At 35.7% G+C, this 16,487-nt stretch overlaps 1 protein-coding gene across 1 annotated transcript in view; it reads right to left on the bottom strand.

Annotated features, from left to right (window-relative positions):
* LOC109107929 (ras GTPase-activating protein nGAP-like) overlaps positions 1 to 10,973 on the bottom strand; it is an 85,360-nt gene extending 74,387 nt beyond the window's left edge. The window contains exon 1 of the mRNA XM_042718560.1: positions 10,094 to 10,973. Within this exon, the coding sequence (XP_042574494.1) occupies positions 10,094 to 10,307 (214 nt within the window). The 5' untranslated portion in view covers positions 10,308 to 10,973. The remainder of the gene's footprint in view (positions 1 to 10,093) is intronic.
* Positions 10,974 to 16,487: the final 5,514 nt, after the last annotated feature.

Raw genomic sequence — 16,487 nt, 5'->3', positions numbered from 1 at the left:
GCAACAGCTTGCTTTGTGCTTTGATCTAGTTTCATCTCACTCCAGTTTAACTTCAAACTAAATGATTTTATAGGTAATTTACTACACATTGGCAGAGGCCTATACATTGGATACATGGATTATTAAGGTTAAATTTTACTAAACACTCTTGCTTAATGGGGTAAGCACACTTGACTTTCTCATTTCAGATGTGTATGTTCTTCTAAGTAGTAATAATTTGTTTATACACCGATTCAGACACTGACGGGCAGACCAACTGCTTTAACCATTCATTATAATGAATCGGTTCAAAGGAGTCATTAGGTCGCGAATCGAACTTTAGCGGACGTGTTGTGTCGAATCCTGGCTGTTAGGACATCGCGAAAGATTTGTCAACACACACACACACACACACACTTCATAACTGGATAAATTATTTTTTTTTTTTGAGTTTATTTAAAGTTATGTCAGCTGCATGTGCGGAATGCTTGTCACAAGTGGTAAGAGAAGAAAAGGATTTTTTTTTTTTTTTTTGACTGCAATTCACACCCAGCGGTAAATTCAGCAAAATATTCTCCGAATGCACCCCGTGAACATGGATTCGGTCTTCCGAACTTTAGGATCAGTTGATTTTGATGCGAGGGAGAAAGCAAAGAGAGAACTGAAGACGGAGGGCTCATACACCCGGCACAAGTGTCTTTGCTAGTTACAGTCCGGCGCCGTTCGCATTTTCCCATCCAGCGCCACGTTGTTTAATTAGCAAATGCATTTGCGCCCATTTGTGCGCCCATGGCGTGCTAGTCTAAAAAAGAGGTGTGTTCAGGGGCATTGCTATTTTAGGGAGCTGAAAATAGACTGCGCCATAGACCAACTCAAACCTGGTCTAAAGTCTGGCGCAATTTTTTTCTTTGTTATTTAAAAGAGCGTGTTAGTATAGCCGGGTCCACAACGCGTGTACACGCTGCTTATTAAACACAGGGACGCACTGCAGCACACAAACATGTCAAAATATTAAAATTAAGGATTGCGATGCATAAGATTTTTTGTAGGCTAATTAAATATAAAATGCCTACATCTCATAATGGGTAGTCAGTCGCATGTATCAGAAATTAGGCTATCTATTTGCTCGCACACGAGCAGCTCCGTTTCATCTCGGAGAACGCGTTCTGTCTTTGCGCTTTCCAAATTCCTCCGTGTAAATAGCAAATCCATCATGGCACGAGCGCAACTGGCTCTGCGTTCAAGATGAGACTGCTGATTAGTTTATTGCACTTACGCCCATAAAACACCCATTACTCATTAAGAGAATAAGGACAACCCTTTTAGACCATGCGCCTGGGCGCGCCAACCGTTTTTTTCCATCGTTAAACTAGCAAAAAGTGGGATTGGGACACGCCCTGAGTTCACCTGCGCCGTGCGCTTTACACTTTGCGTTTAGATCGTTACAGGGCCGGAGAGTGCCCGCGCGGGGTTGAAACGATGTGCTCGTTCTCTCCGTCACTCCGTCTGTAGCCTGCTTCACATTTACAAAACCCAATTACAGATCAAATAAGGCTTTGGCGGGACAAAAAATTTTCAATGTAGGAAAAACCCTGACTTTAGAATAAGACCTCATTAGTTAACATTAGTTAATGCATTAACATACACAATGAGCAATAGCTACATTTGCTACAGAAGTTACTAATCTTTGTTAAAAATACAAGTCTTAGCTCCATGTTAGCTCATTAAATAACACAGTTGCAACTTTTCGATTTTAACAATGTGTTATTAAATATTGGAATACCTAAGATTAATGAATGTTCAGAGAATTTTTTCATTGCAGTTTTGTTAACTAATGAACCCTACATGTAACGTGTTAATGAACAATAACAGAATCAAAACACTCTCAAACAATATCTAGGACATGTTGTAGTACCAGATTAAAATGGAAAAAAAATTATGGAAATATATAAATATTATTTTATATTAGTTTAAATGTTTAGAAGTAGCAGCTGCTTTTAATTTATGGGGTTCCAGTGGTAAGGGCTGCAGTTTCTGCAGTTTTAGCGCCATCTGCTGTCAGAGAGTGGAATGTGCTTTCATTTCAGCGCTCTCTCACCGCTGTTCCTTTCCTCCATTTTTTCTTGCTTGCGTGCTTGTTTTACATCAGAGTTCACACAGGTTCTTTAAAAAGCGCAGCATACAAACGGTGTTGTGGCATTTTGACCATGTTGATGGGAAAAGTATTCTTAAAATGCATTTCGAGATTCGGGGGGGGCGGGGGGGGGGGGCTGAATAATTTGTAATATATCCTTATTCTTCGGTATTCGGAAGTGCCGCACGATAACAATATCGTGCATATTCATTACCCGCTATATATCGTCATTAAAACCGAATACCGGCACCAAGTCGTAGTTTGTGATTGACAAACAAGTATCAAATCTTCTAGAAAATCAATGAATATAATAAAAAATACAGGGGCAATAACGATGTTTATTGCACCATCATGTTTTTTACTGGTAAAGACTGATAGAAGCAAAATATTTATCCAAGAATGCATCAGGAAAACAGAAGGGGGCTTCCTGAGTTTTCAGGTGACGCCTGGAATACCAGGACATTGTCTTCCCAGCCACTCAGTCCGCCATTAAGGACGGAAGGTGGAGAACTGACAGATACCTCCTTCGTCTCCTGGGAAAACACCAGACCGCTGCAACTCTACTTACTGAGTGACCCTCAAAAATTCACTACTTAAGTCATCAAACCCAAAAAAAAAAAAAAAAAAAAATATTTCTTCACAACCGAGACTTGCCCCAAACTATCAGCATTTGTTTTGACGATCTAAGGAACAAAGGCACCATTGAACCACCTTGTGAGAGGAAGCAAGAGCAGCGCCTGGGCTCAGAGTAAGCATGTGAAACTCTTGTATTATAATTGGATTGGCCTATTTACAGGCACAGAATTCCTACCGTAGAAATTCAAAGGCACCAAATCCTCAGTGCATTTCTAATGCAGAGACATGAGCTGGTTAACAAGAGGATGTTGTTTAACCTTAGGGGTGTTATCGCAATCAAACCAATTAAACCAATCAATTCTGACAATCCACGAGTCCTAGGTGGGGGGGGAGTAACACTCCTGTATCAGTCTTTAAAAGAGCAGGCAGGAAGCACATGCCACTGGTCTGCTGACACGCTCTAATCGATAGCCCAGAGTGGCAGTAATTCTTTCATGAGATCTCTTGCACGTGGAATTAATTGTTCAGATGGGTGAACACAAGCTGCAGAGGTTATCAGGATGTTGAAACAGACATTCCCAAGTTGCTCTGGAAAAAGTTGAAGCAAAGTTCAGTTGTATGTATAATAAGTAGCTAATTTAAAAATAAAAGGATAACAAAATTATCAGTCACTAGAAACAAGATAAATTTCAAATCAAATTACAAATCAAACAAGGCTAATTGAAGAGTAGCAAAAATTTAAAAGTAGCATTGCACAGCATTTTTCCCATTAAACATTTTAGGCTGAAAACTACATGCAAAATGTCACATTAAATAAAGCTATTAAAATATTAAAAATATAAAAGTAAAAAGGTTATAATCTAAAAAAACTAATTTTCAAAAAAAAAAATTACAAAAAAATAAAAATAAATAAAAATCTTATTGTTTGTTTATTGGCTTTTAACACTGAAAGCAACTATTTGCACAGCAAACACATGGTAAACAATTCAAGACACGCAATGACATTTTAATATTATTTAATATACATTTAATTATAACTAATACAAGACAGAAATTCAAAAAAAAAAAAAAAGCTGATAATGAGGTTAATTAATAAAATGTATTTAGTTACTTATTAAACATAAAATGCAATTTTATTTTAGTATAAATTTTAATTTTTGATGCACTAAAATACATTTTTAATTGTGTAAGTGATATTGTCCAATCAGGTTTTCATAATAAAAATAAGTCCTAATAGGGTGATTGGGACCTCAAAGTGAAACAGAGGGATCCTGTATCATCCTGAAAGGGTTTATTTTGTGATAATGACCACCTTACTGTACATTATCCTGCTTATTGCATGACTAATTACCAAATAAATAAAAAATTAACAAAATATTGATCACAAATGATCTTATTTTGTGAGAAGAGCCCCCAGAGTAATACACAAGAATGGAAACTACACAATTAGTGGTAATTACAGAAAAATATTTGACCACAGAATGTTGTGATTGACAAACAAGTATCAAATCTTCTAGAAAATCATGAATATAATAAAAAATACAGGGCAATACGATGTTATTCACCATCATGTTTTATGGTAAGACTATAGAAGCAAAATATTTATACAAGAATGATCAGGAAAACAGGAAAGGGGGCTTCCTGAGTTTTCAGGTGACGCCTGGAATACCAGGACATTGTCTTCCAGCCACTCAGTCTCCATGAGTGAAAGGAAAGGGTGGAGAACTGACAGATACCTGCCTTCATCTCCTGGGAAACACCAGACCGCTGCACTCTACTGAGTGACCCTCAAAACATTCACACTTAAAAGCATCAACCCAAAAAAAAAAAAAAAAAAGTATTTCTTTCACACAGATGACTTGCCCAAAACTATCAGCATGTTGTTTTGGAAGATCTAAGGAGACAAAGGCACCATTGAACCAGCCTTGGGAGAGGAAGCAAAGCAGGCGGCCTGGTGCATCAGAGTCAAGCATGTGAAACTCTTGTGACTACAGTGAACTCAATTCAGGACTCTCCAATTAAGGGGCTTTTCAAACTGAACGTTCAGCACCGCAGGCAACTCACCAACATGCTGATGTGGAGTACCTGGGCACTGCATCAAACTTGATGAGGAACTTGACTAGGCAGCATGTGCTCCACACAACTCATCACCCTTTGTGACAGAAATCACTGAAAAACTTTTTTTGCTTGTTTCCTCAAGAGTGCTAGAAGATAAGCTCCTCATTTAATAAGCTTAGACACAAGAGTCTTTCTCCAAGTAAATGACATAAAGTGAGCATCCACAATCCGCATTAAACAGGGCCTAATCCTTATCTATAAGGTGCTGCTTAATAGACTGAAAATCAGGGATTAATGGAGAGCCAAGTCAAGGACACATTTAGTCATTTAAACTTAGTTAAATCTGACTTTGCAATTGAATTTCAGACAGAACCTTGTTTGCAGAAACTCAACAACAAAATTAGACATAGCTGCTCTACTGATCCATAGATACACAGCTTATATTGGCCAACATGAGAGATTTGGTTCATGTATCAATATCAAAAGTGGATATGCATGCACACACTACCATTAAAAGTCTGGGGTCAGTAATTTACACTTATTCAGCAAGGATGCATTAAATTAACCAAAAGCGACAGTAGACATGTTACAAAAGACTTCCATTTGAAAAAAAAAATCAAAAATTCAAAATTCAAAAATTGATCCCAGTTCTTACACCACAGCAGTTTTCAACATTGACAAGAAATGTTTTTTGATCACTAATACAGCATATTAAAATTATTTGTGAAGGATCATATGAAATGTATAAAATATATGTAAAACAGTTATATTAATTAGAAAAACTGTTTTACTGTATTTTTGATTAAATAGTCTTGCCGTCTTCAGTTCAAAATGAATGTCCATTTTTCATACAGTACTTTCATGTTGCGGTCAATGTGTAGCATTAACATAATTTTCTTAGTGTTTTAGTTTTTTTTATTTATATTTGACAAAATAGTGTAGAATTTTAATATTACTGAAGAAAAAGACTGGGTTGAATGTTAACCACTTTCATTTCCATATAAAAATAAACTATGATGAAAGTTCATCAGCATGCATTGATTAATCACATGTTGCAGCAACAAACAAAAAAACCTTGCTCGTGCGACCAACTGAGAAAGTTAGTCGCAAAAGAGCGACCAATGGGAAGAATGAGTATGGAGCCCTGTTATTAGCATTCATATTACCAGCATATTGGCTGTTTATAAGTACTTATAGAGAACATGTTTTGCATGACCATATTCTACAACCCTAACCCTACCCAATACCCAAAGCAAACAACTATCTTACTAATTACTAATAAGCAACAAATTAGGAGTTTATTGAGGCAAAAGTTATAGTTAACAGTTTGTTAATAGTGAGATTGGATCTTAAAATAAAGTCTGACAGCTAAAATCAGCTCTGCTCTCTGACTGAAAGTCCACACGGAAATGTTTTGTAACCACCGCTGAGAAGAACAGCCGTGGCCAAAACAAGTCCATGAATAGACAAGTTGGCATGGAAAACATTATTCTTAATAGATACATAAGGGAAGTGAGTGGGAGAGAAGCTGGCTAGCATCCTTATTGAGCTATTTCAGCTCTGGAATGCCACGATGAATGCACTGGTGCCGGTTGCTCTGGAATTTTGGAATCCAGTCCACTGAGGTCATTCTCGGAACGGTCTGCTTACATCATAGTCCCGGCCCTGTGTGCTGACAGCTACAATGAACGAACGAACGGCTCAAGTTAGGCGGAGGGGAGGTGGTGCAGCGGGGTGCACATCCTGAGCTGTCCGCCGCTAACACAATCCCACCATTCACTCCAACCCACCCCTCCCCAACCTCTCTCGGCTTCCTCTACAAGATTAAACACATCTAAGCAGCAACTTCACAAACATTCGACAGCATGCACTTTCATCCACCATGGCAGAACCGTCCCGGACCTTTCCAATTCAATATGCGGGGCATGATGTAAGAAGCTCAGTGGATGTAGGCAAACTTTTTGAACCAGCAGGCTCAAACAGATGCCAAATCTGACAGAGCTACCTACACACCCGCCAATCCCGAGCTTTGTGTAAACGACTGCAGGAAGCATTTATATATTTCCAAAATTTCACTCCAGGCAACAACAAACCCAAAAAGTGCACATAATAGGCTGCCTAATGTAATACAAACCCCACATTTAAAACACATAAACACCATTTACAGAACACAGTTGGCCCTTGAACAAGCCATGAACTATAACAGAACAGTTATGTTATTAGTGTCACTCAGTGACTTGTTACTGCTATTAGACTTCCTAATAACAATTCACTGAATGAACACCAAAACTAAAGCTCCTGCTCTGCTGATTATTTTAAAACTGTGATTCACTTCCCTCAATCTGAGGAAGGGATGTTTAACATGATGAGCATGTAGCTGCCGTGGTCATTTAATTATGGATGATATGACATCCATGCTGAGGCAAGCTTTAATGTGAGAGGTCTGACTGCTCTCTGACTGTCAGTAATGACTCACTTCTGTCTCGCTCAGTTTGAGCTTACACCAGTGGGAGCGATTTAAAGACAAATACCAAAGAAATGAAAATATTTCATAGGGTGTTGGACAGCACATGAACAAAACAAAACGTGAATTCTTTACACATTACAACACATCATCTGGATTTGAACTTTTTCCCAGTGCGGGCCTGGAAAATAAGATTAAACTGCTCTGTTTTTCAAAACAAAGGGATAGTTCACCCAAAATGAGAATTGTGTCATAGTTTACTCATCCTCATGTCGTTCCAAAACCGAATGACTTTATTTGTTCCGTGGAACACAAAAGGAGTTATTCGAAAGACTGTGATGGTCACTGATTTTCAAATGCTATAAAAGTATCATAACGGTTGCCTGTATGACTATACCCCAAGTTGTATGAAATCATAAAATAGCTTGACTATTCATTGATTGTTCATTATTCATTGTTTGTTCATTATTCATTGTATCCAGTGAGTTCAATCATTGATTCAAAATCTAGACTTGTTTTGTGAACTTGATTACCATTTCAAGATTTGTCTCTCTTGAACAAATCAGGAATTGCTACTTAAGAAAATGAGCTACAGAGCACATCAAGATTATCCATCACATGATTTCAGAGAAAACAGAACATGTCCACAAGTCAAACGGACCAATTTTCTTATACATTTATGGTGCTTTTGTGTCCTTTTTTAAAGCTTAAAACTTCAGTTCCCATTTATTTTAAGCACACACAAAAAAAAAAAAAAAAAAAAAAAAAATCTTGTAAAATTTCCACAGAAGAAAGAAAATAATATGGGTTTGGAATGACATGAGGTTGAGAGTCAATTATGACACTTTTTATTTTTAAGGGATCTTAACCTTTAATTTTTTGGCTGATCTATAGTATAATTTTTAGAACTTGAATTTAGTTGGTCCAGTTCTGAATTAGTGGGGATGGAAAATAAGATGAGGAGTCAGTGGCAGTGGGTGGACAGAATTGGATGTCCTGTCTTTAATGTGAAGTCCCTGGTTTCGACTTACATCTTTAAATAAGAAGACAACAGGCTGCCATGACAACAGCCCCTGGCAACATGTCTATAGGGTGCACACAGCCTTAAAAGAAGCTTTATTTAACAACACAGATCTGGAAACACAATCAGTAACCATGGCTTACTATTACTCTGTCTTGTAAATCAGAATTAATATTGTGCATTACTAACAACCCCTATTAAAACTCTAATTGAAACCTTGACAAGAACACATTTTTGTGTTTTCTCAACAATGTGCTAAAACCTTTTCTATTGCACCCAGTCTCCTATTACAACTAGGAGACAAAATCATCCACAACCAGATTCAAACCTATTATGTGTAACCAGGATATTCCTCACAGCCCTTCCTTTAACCACAAATCATAATGCACACATTTGGAATCTATCGTATATTCATGCCATTGTTTCTTCACAATTTTCACTTCAGTTAAAGTAAACATACTAAAGGCACACAATTTATTGTACCATGATACCATCAGACACACTGTATAATGTATAAGGACATTTGACTTAACCTAGTATCTTTTTAAGTTGAAAATGTATAGCAAAAGTCACACACAGGAAGGAAAATGAACCATTAAGCCAACATGTTTCTATTAGAGCTGTGGTACTATGGCAAGCCACTTTAACATTTCATTTTAATATCCCATACAACTAACCAGCATCTATTTTAATGTTATTCATACTTCTTTTTAATTAACAGTAAATACACCAACAGTGACTAGTATTTGCTCAACTATTAACTGTTCTGTACATTGGTGGCTCATAAAGCAATTATTAAATTACAGCCAGGATATGTTGCTAATTGTTACTAAAAAGAACTTGAATATATACTAGTAATGATTATTTTAATAGCTACAAGAAACTAAGGAATAAACAACAGTAACAGAAAGAAATGGAATACGAAACTAGCAATTTGTATAAATTTGAGTTTAGAATTAATAACTGATATCTGATCAACAGACCCCTATATATTTAAACTTTAAAACAAGCCAATTGTTTCAATGTCATAGTTACTAGTATTGGGAATGACTAGTAGAAGAAGAAGAATTATTATGATGTTCAAGTAACACTGACTAAATAAACAAGTATTTACTACTGGCACATAATGAACAGTTTACCTTAGTGGGGAAAAAACCTAGTTACAAGGAACAGGGCATCGCTTAACCCTTTTAACTGAGGAACAAGAACCAGTGAAAGACAACTGTGTTCCAAGACGGACCCGAAATATTTTTTCCTGAAATCAGCATGTTGTGTGTTTTAGAAGTTTAGAATCAGAACTAGCCATGCCAGATTCAAACATGTTTAACTCTGTTGATCTAATATCATAAAAAATTATTTTCTAATAATACAAATGGAGCACTGATTGATATTGATATTTACCTACAATCCACTCTAGAAAACGAAATTTGCAGATGTCTTCTCTCGTTTGTTAGCGATGAAGCATCTTATTCTGTGTAGGTAGCTTGATTCTGTTTTTATTTATATAAATTTATATAAATATATCCATAATTTGGAAACAGTATTTCCATAAAATCTAAATATTGGGCCACTTAATGGGGGTTGGGGGCTCATGAAACGCTAGAAATTTCCCTGATAAGAAACAGGCTAAATGTTAAAAAGGCTTGCCATAAACAGTCCTGTCTGACAATGCTTCGGTAAACACAAGACTCTGAATTCCCCTCGGTATTAAACGGTGATAAAAAATAAAACCCCAAATCATTTTGTTATTTAATGTATTTGAGCACGTAATTATATTTAAAACACCTCTTTTGTGATTTATATCACCGAGGTGTTAAGGTGAACAGATCTGAAGCCAGCGCGGCCACTGAATTTCACTTACCATACACACGCACCCATCCCTGCTGCTGGCAAAACGAGTCCATCAAAATCCCATCGACCACAGGGTCTAAAGAAACCATGCCTCCCTGAACCGAGTCCACGTCGCCACCGGTTACTGAATCCGTCTCCATGCTCAATACACCTCCACGGTAACGTCCAGGTGACGACTCCAGTCCTGTGGATTTCCACGCGCGTGGCAGAAGAGCCTCAGTCATAAATGTTTTCCGTTGGTTTGAGTTGGTTTAGTATCAAACCATACAGCTAAAAAGAGTTTAAATAAAAACTAGCGACAGTAGTATGACAATGTTCAAACTAAACGTTTGGAGTTTCCCATATTTTCTTTGTTTCACAGTTGGAATATAAATTATGTACGCGCGACTCTAATCTACGTTTACATTACTGGGCACTGTAGCTACCTTGTCGACAATAAAATAAGGAAATACGGGTATAAAAAAGCGTCGAAAGTGTATTTAAACACTTATCAAACCCTAAAAAATAAGAAAGTGCAAAGTTTCAGATCACCCTAGTTTTCTTAAACAGAATTAGCAGCCAAACGTTAAAACAGAAGCAACCAGCAGCAGTTCTTGAAGTTATATTCGGATGGAGTTGTCTGTGTCCATGAGTCAGATCGTGGAAACAAGTAAAGATTGAATGAATCCAGGCGTCGGTTTTCCTGGATCGTCGGCAGGAGTTTACTGCATTGTCCTTGCGGCAAAAATCATCAAAATAGCAGCAAGTATCAGTTTATTGTTCTGTCGTCCACTTTAAGCGTGATTCGTTGTTTGGGACTGCCTCCCTCCCTTCCTCCCGGTCCCAGCCCTTTTCACACTTCAAAATCCAGACCGCTTTTCCATCTCAATCACATGCCACTGCCAGCCTGTGCGCTGGGATTCAGGGAAACTAGAGGATAACCGAGTGACTCGATCAGCACACATTTACGGTTAAAACCGATTCAGGCAGGTTTTACTACATTTACACATCGGTTAAAATTCAGTGATTAAATACATAATGTGTTTGTTGAATGTGAAATGAGGACGAATTGAGACTTTGACAACATCGATCGACATAGTAAGACAGATGTGAACTGAGTGATTATCGAGTGAGACATCTGCTGGTTAACCTCGTGCAAAAATGTCATAAAAATGTACTTAATTTGATTTGACTTTTATATGCGTTGAATTTAGTTCTTGAATAACATATTTTGTAGACATAACCTAAATGAAAAATACATGTATTCAATTTTATAGATATTGAGAGATAATTTAGCTGAATACGAAAGGCGGCTTCTGTCTCCACCTAGTGTTCATTAAGCGCATCACAAGAACATCAGCCAATAGCGCTGCTTTTAGACTATAAACGAATTAATTTGTCGCAATCATTTTTGATTTCTTTGATTTTGATTTTCTTTTGATTTTTCAACTTCATTCTCTTTATCAGTAAATAATTAAAAGTGCACGTGCTTGTTCTAAATTAAGTAAAGTTAAACAAAAATTAAAAGTAAGTTTTTAATATTTTTTAAAATATATATATTTTCAAAATAAAATTGTTGCAATTTCGTGTCAGGAATTATACAGTATTCATCTAAGGGTCTATTTTTTATATTTAAAAAGACTAAACACAGAGCATGTATTAAGGAAATGTAACCAATTTTTTTTGTAAATGGCCTATATTTATTTTCATTTGAATGACAAAATGCTTCTAAGGCTTTCTTGTCTTCAATGTGGCTTCAGCTGTGAATAAATAAGAAACAAAAAACTTCATTTAGAGAATAAAAATAAAATAAAATAAAACACAAATATATATTTTTAGGGTAGAAATGACCTGGGCTAAATGAAAAAGTATACATTCATTTTGCATTGTTTGACACTGAATGAAGTAAAATTGTTGTCAGTAAAACAGTTGTCTTCTATGCAAATTGGATATATCAGATATATCAGTTCTCATATTGTGTTAAGCTTGAGCAGAATAGGTTCCAGTATGTCTTCAAGGTGCTTCTTCTGTTCAATGAAGTCTTAAATTGCTACATTTTTGGTGTTGCTGAGTTTCTTTGGCACTCTTGCTTTCCAAAAGACTCTTAAGTCCCTCTACATCATCATCTAAAGCACATGAAAGTGCAGTTTTCTCCTCAGTTGACCGCATTATGACTTGCAGAATTACTGTCACCGGCCACGAGATGTCGCCGTTGACTGTTTTATGAAATAAGAAGAGCTGATAATCTGAGCTCAACTGAGAAATTACATACTATCTTGTCAAAAGCAGTTATAGAAAGTAGATTCTAAGAAAAAGAACAAAATAAGCTTAGCATCAAGCCCTGTTTATTTCTGTGGAAATAAATAAGTGTGATAGTAAGTAAATGTATTTATCAGCTGCAATCTTAGACACAAATATTTATGTATGTAGAACTAAATTATGTTGTATCATTACCCATAAAGATATCATTTAAAAAAAGAAAGAATAGAAAGTCCTTGTAGGGTTCAGACTTCTCTTTTGAAATTGCATAATCATCTGACGTCAAGGAAAATGAATGGCATTGAAAAAAAGGTTATCATAATAAAGACAAAATATGTATTTGAAGTAATATATTTTGATTCTTCGGAATGAAAAGTCTTGAAAAGTAAACTCAGGTTGATGATATATTAGTATAGTATGTGAATAAATATACTATCCACTTTGTTTATTATATATGCAAATGTTTTTCAATGAGAGGAAGAGGGGGGAAATTATTTAGTAACTATATCTTGTGGTAAAATTATGTGATATATTTCATTTAATAGGGAAAAAAGTCATTTGATAAAAGGTAATTTCTCTCATGATGACAAGGAATGGAAAGTCATCTGACAGGGAAATTTGTGAGTGCAAATTTACTTTTGTCATCACATAATGTCATTGTACATTCCAAAAAAACTTCCTCAATCAACTGAAACATGCTTGTTGTAAAAATATCATGGCTAGTTTTAATGCTAGCCTCAGCAGAAAATATAATAATTTCAGTTCTGGGTCACCACAACTCAATATTTGCATCCATCAATATTATCATTAGATGAAATGACACAGGGAATAATCTGTATTATACAGTCATGGCCAAAAATATCGGCACCCTTGGTAAATAGGATCAAAGAAGGCTGTGAAAATTAATCTGCATTGTTAATCCTTTTGATCTTTTATTAAAAAAAATTCTCAAAAATCTAATCTTTCATTGGATAATAAGAATTTAAAATGGGGGGAAATATCATTATGAAATAAATGTTTTTCTCTAATACACGTTGGACACAATTATTGGCATCCCTAAAAAATTCTTATGAGTAAAATATCTCTGAAGTGTATATTCCCATTCATATTCACAATATGATATAAACATTTATTTCATAATGATATTTCCCCCCATTTTAAATTCTTATTATCCAATGAAAGATTAGATTTTTGAGAATTTTTTTTAATAAAAGATCAAAAGGATTAACAATGCAGATTAATTTTCACAGCCTTCTTTGATCATATTTACCAAGGGTGCCGATATATTTGGCCATAACTGTACAAAAAAAAAAATAATAATCTTTTACTTTTGGATATTAGTGACATCATGGCATGCCATACTCACAATCGCGTAGCGCAAGGCATGAAACGATCACATTACAGAGAGTGTGTAAAGAATGTGGAATGGATTTGTGTCAAAGGTTCTGACTCATGACATTGCTCTGCTTTCAAGTGTTCACTCCTGACCTGCCCATAACTCCTGCTCTGTTATTGGAGTCTATTTGTAGCATGTGTGTGTTCAGTGAATGACATGACTGTATTTCCAGTTGCTCTTTTTTAGGCCAAAGGAGGAAACTTTTTATGATGTGGGTCTATAATTATAGGAAAATTGGGAATGGGAGGGAAGGGGAATGGCAGTATCAAACATGAAGATATGTCAACTACGCCTGAAAGAAAATATATGGAAGGCTGACATTAATATTACAGTATGCTTCTATTATGTAGATATCATGTGTGTCATGGTGGCATCTAGTGATTTATTTAAATTTAATACTTTTAAATTTTTATTTGATTTTTATCCCCACCCATCTCAGGCCATAGGCAGGGAAACAACCTGAAAGGATGGCCAGCCCAAGTTTAATTTAATTTAATTTAATTTAATTTAATTTAATTTAATTTAATTTAATTTAATTTAATTTAATTTAATTTAATTTAATTTAATTTAATTTAATTTAATTTAATTTAATTTAATAATTTAATTTAATTTAATTTAATTTAATTTAATTTAATTTTATTTAATTTTATTTTATTTTATTTTATTTTATTTTTCATAGCATGTCTTAATTAATTTTTATTATTATTTTTTACAAAATAAAATTTAAAAAACTAGAATCTTACAGTATGTGCTAAAGTAGGTTCTCCTTTGTTTGTTTATGACGGATTTTAGTTTTTATTGGTTATTAGAACAATGAAATACTAGTCCAGTATACCACTTTCACCACCATTTCACACTCACGTTCCTGAGTTCCTGAGTGGTGAGACGAATATGCATCTGGCTGTTTTCACCATTTAAAGTGCGGCTGTAAACATCTGTCCTCAGAGCCGTTAAAGCCCATGCAGTCATGCTTCAGTTCTCTCAAATACCAAAACAACATCTGTGCTTGTCCAAGGAGTGCTAATGTGCCTTGGGCTGTCGGAAGCCTCAGAGATTTCACTAATATGCCATAATACAGAAAACACTTATGTCTAAAATACAGTATATTTTTGCATTTATGTAGGCTGTGGCTGCTTACATCAGCCGTCCTTTATCTAGGGCTGCTTTTGTAAGTGATGCATGTTTTAATTACGAGTTTACATTGACCAGCCTGGTCCCAAGGCTAAACATAAAGGATTGAGAATCAACATAGTCTTGTATTGCTGTGTAAGTCCATTACATCATCTTATTAGAGTCACTGAGCTCCATTTCTGCCAATCTGTCCAAGAATGTCATGTAGGCTAAAGCTGTTAACATCGACTGAATGAAAGACCTTCGACCAGGGCTGAAAAACTTTCATTTTGCTTCAGCCTAAATGAAGAGCTGACCTTCTGCCCTATTAATCTATAATAATCTCTTTCTGACGGCATATTCCTCGTAAATCTGTGTCTGTTTTCAGTTTCTGCCTTGAAATTAGTAATCAGGCTCGGCTTGGCCTGAATTCTCCCAACTGCACTTACAAGTGAATCACGGCACACTAAAAATAACCCCGTTAGAAGACTGGACTCAGGAAATGAGTAAGGCTCTCAGGTCCTGAGAATTGAGTGATGTCCGCCGCTTTACACTGACCCCTCTGCAATGGATTACAGCCTGACGTCTAGGTGACGTCTTCCACTGCAGGAGATCCAAAGACAAACAGATGTTTCCTTAAACTGTAGGCCCGATAATGCGGTAGTTTCAGTCTTTATGTTTGTTTCTGCTGACTCGTGATATTGGATTTCCTCTCATCCTGAAACTTCAGCCACACCTGTAAAAGGAATACAGGTTTAACCATTTTGTACGTTGAGTATTCACATTCTTTAAAGCTCTTTATCATTTTTAGGCCGTGATGCAACCAGTTTGACAGTTACCCATATAACTTGCTTGTTGTATTATTTTGATGTTTGGAATGACATTAACATGACTAAGTGCATTGAAGTACTATGTGTGTTAGGAGTGAGTATTAGGTGTGATTTAAACGCATACCAAGTCTAAAAAAGGCATTTTTGACCGATGGTCTGATTAGTGACATACAGTATGTGACCCTGGACCACAAAACCAGTCATGAGTCGCATGGGTAACAGCCAACAATACATTGTATGGGTCAAAATTATAAATTTTTCTTTTATGCCCAAATCATTAGGATATTAAGTAAAGATCATGTTCCATGAAGATATTTTGTAAATTTCCTCCTACGAGGTCCTACGAATTCATACAAATTAGCTACCTATTACAATACCAATTGCCATGATAACGTGCTGCTTTTTTTTTTTTTTTGTGGAAACCATGATACTTTTTTTCCAGTATTCTAGAAGGATGTATTTACTGTCATTTGTGATCAGTTTAATGCATCCTTTAAAAACTAAATTATTATAAAGTATTTGTTTTATTAAAAACAAAAAACAAACAAATGTACTTGTGCTGAACTTTTGAACTAGTGTACCCATTACTTACATGTAAACCATTTCTAAGCAACAAACCACAATTTCTTAAAGTAGGATTTGTACATTAAAAATCACATTTTGATTTGTCATATTCATAACTCAGGGTCATGCCCTGCTGATGCCTTTCAAGAGGGTAGGAAATTCTATGGGTATGTACCTCTGTATCTTTTGATCATCACTTTGGTTTTGGTGATGCAATGACTTTTGTTACATTTGTTTTTCTTAGTTGATGTTTTACTAAATGATTT

Source organism: Cyprinus carpio, chromosome B2 (genome assembly GCF_018340385.1).
Source record: "Cyprinus carpio isolate SPL01 chromosome B2, ASM1834038v1, whole genome shotgun sequence".
NCBI classification, from domain to species: Eukaryota; Metazoa; Chordata; class Actinopteri; order Cypriniformes; family Cyprinidae; genus Cyprinus; species Cyprinus carpio.
This window is presented reverse-complemented; position numbering and strand designations above follow the sequence as displayed.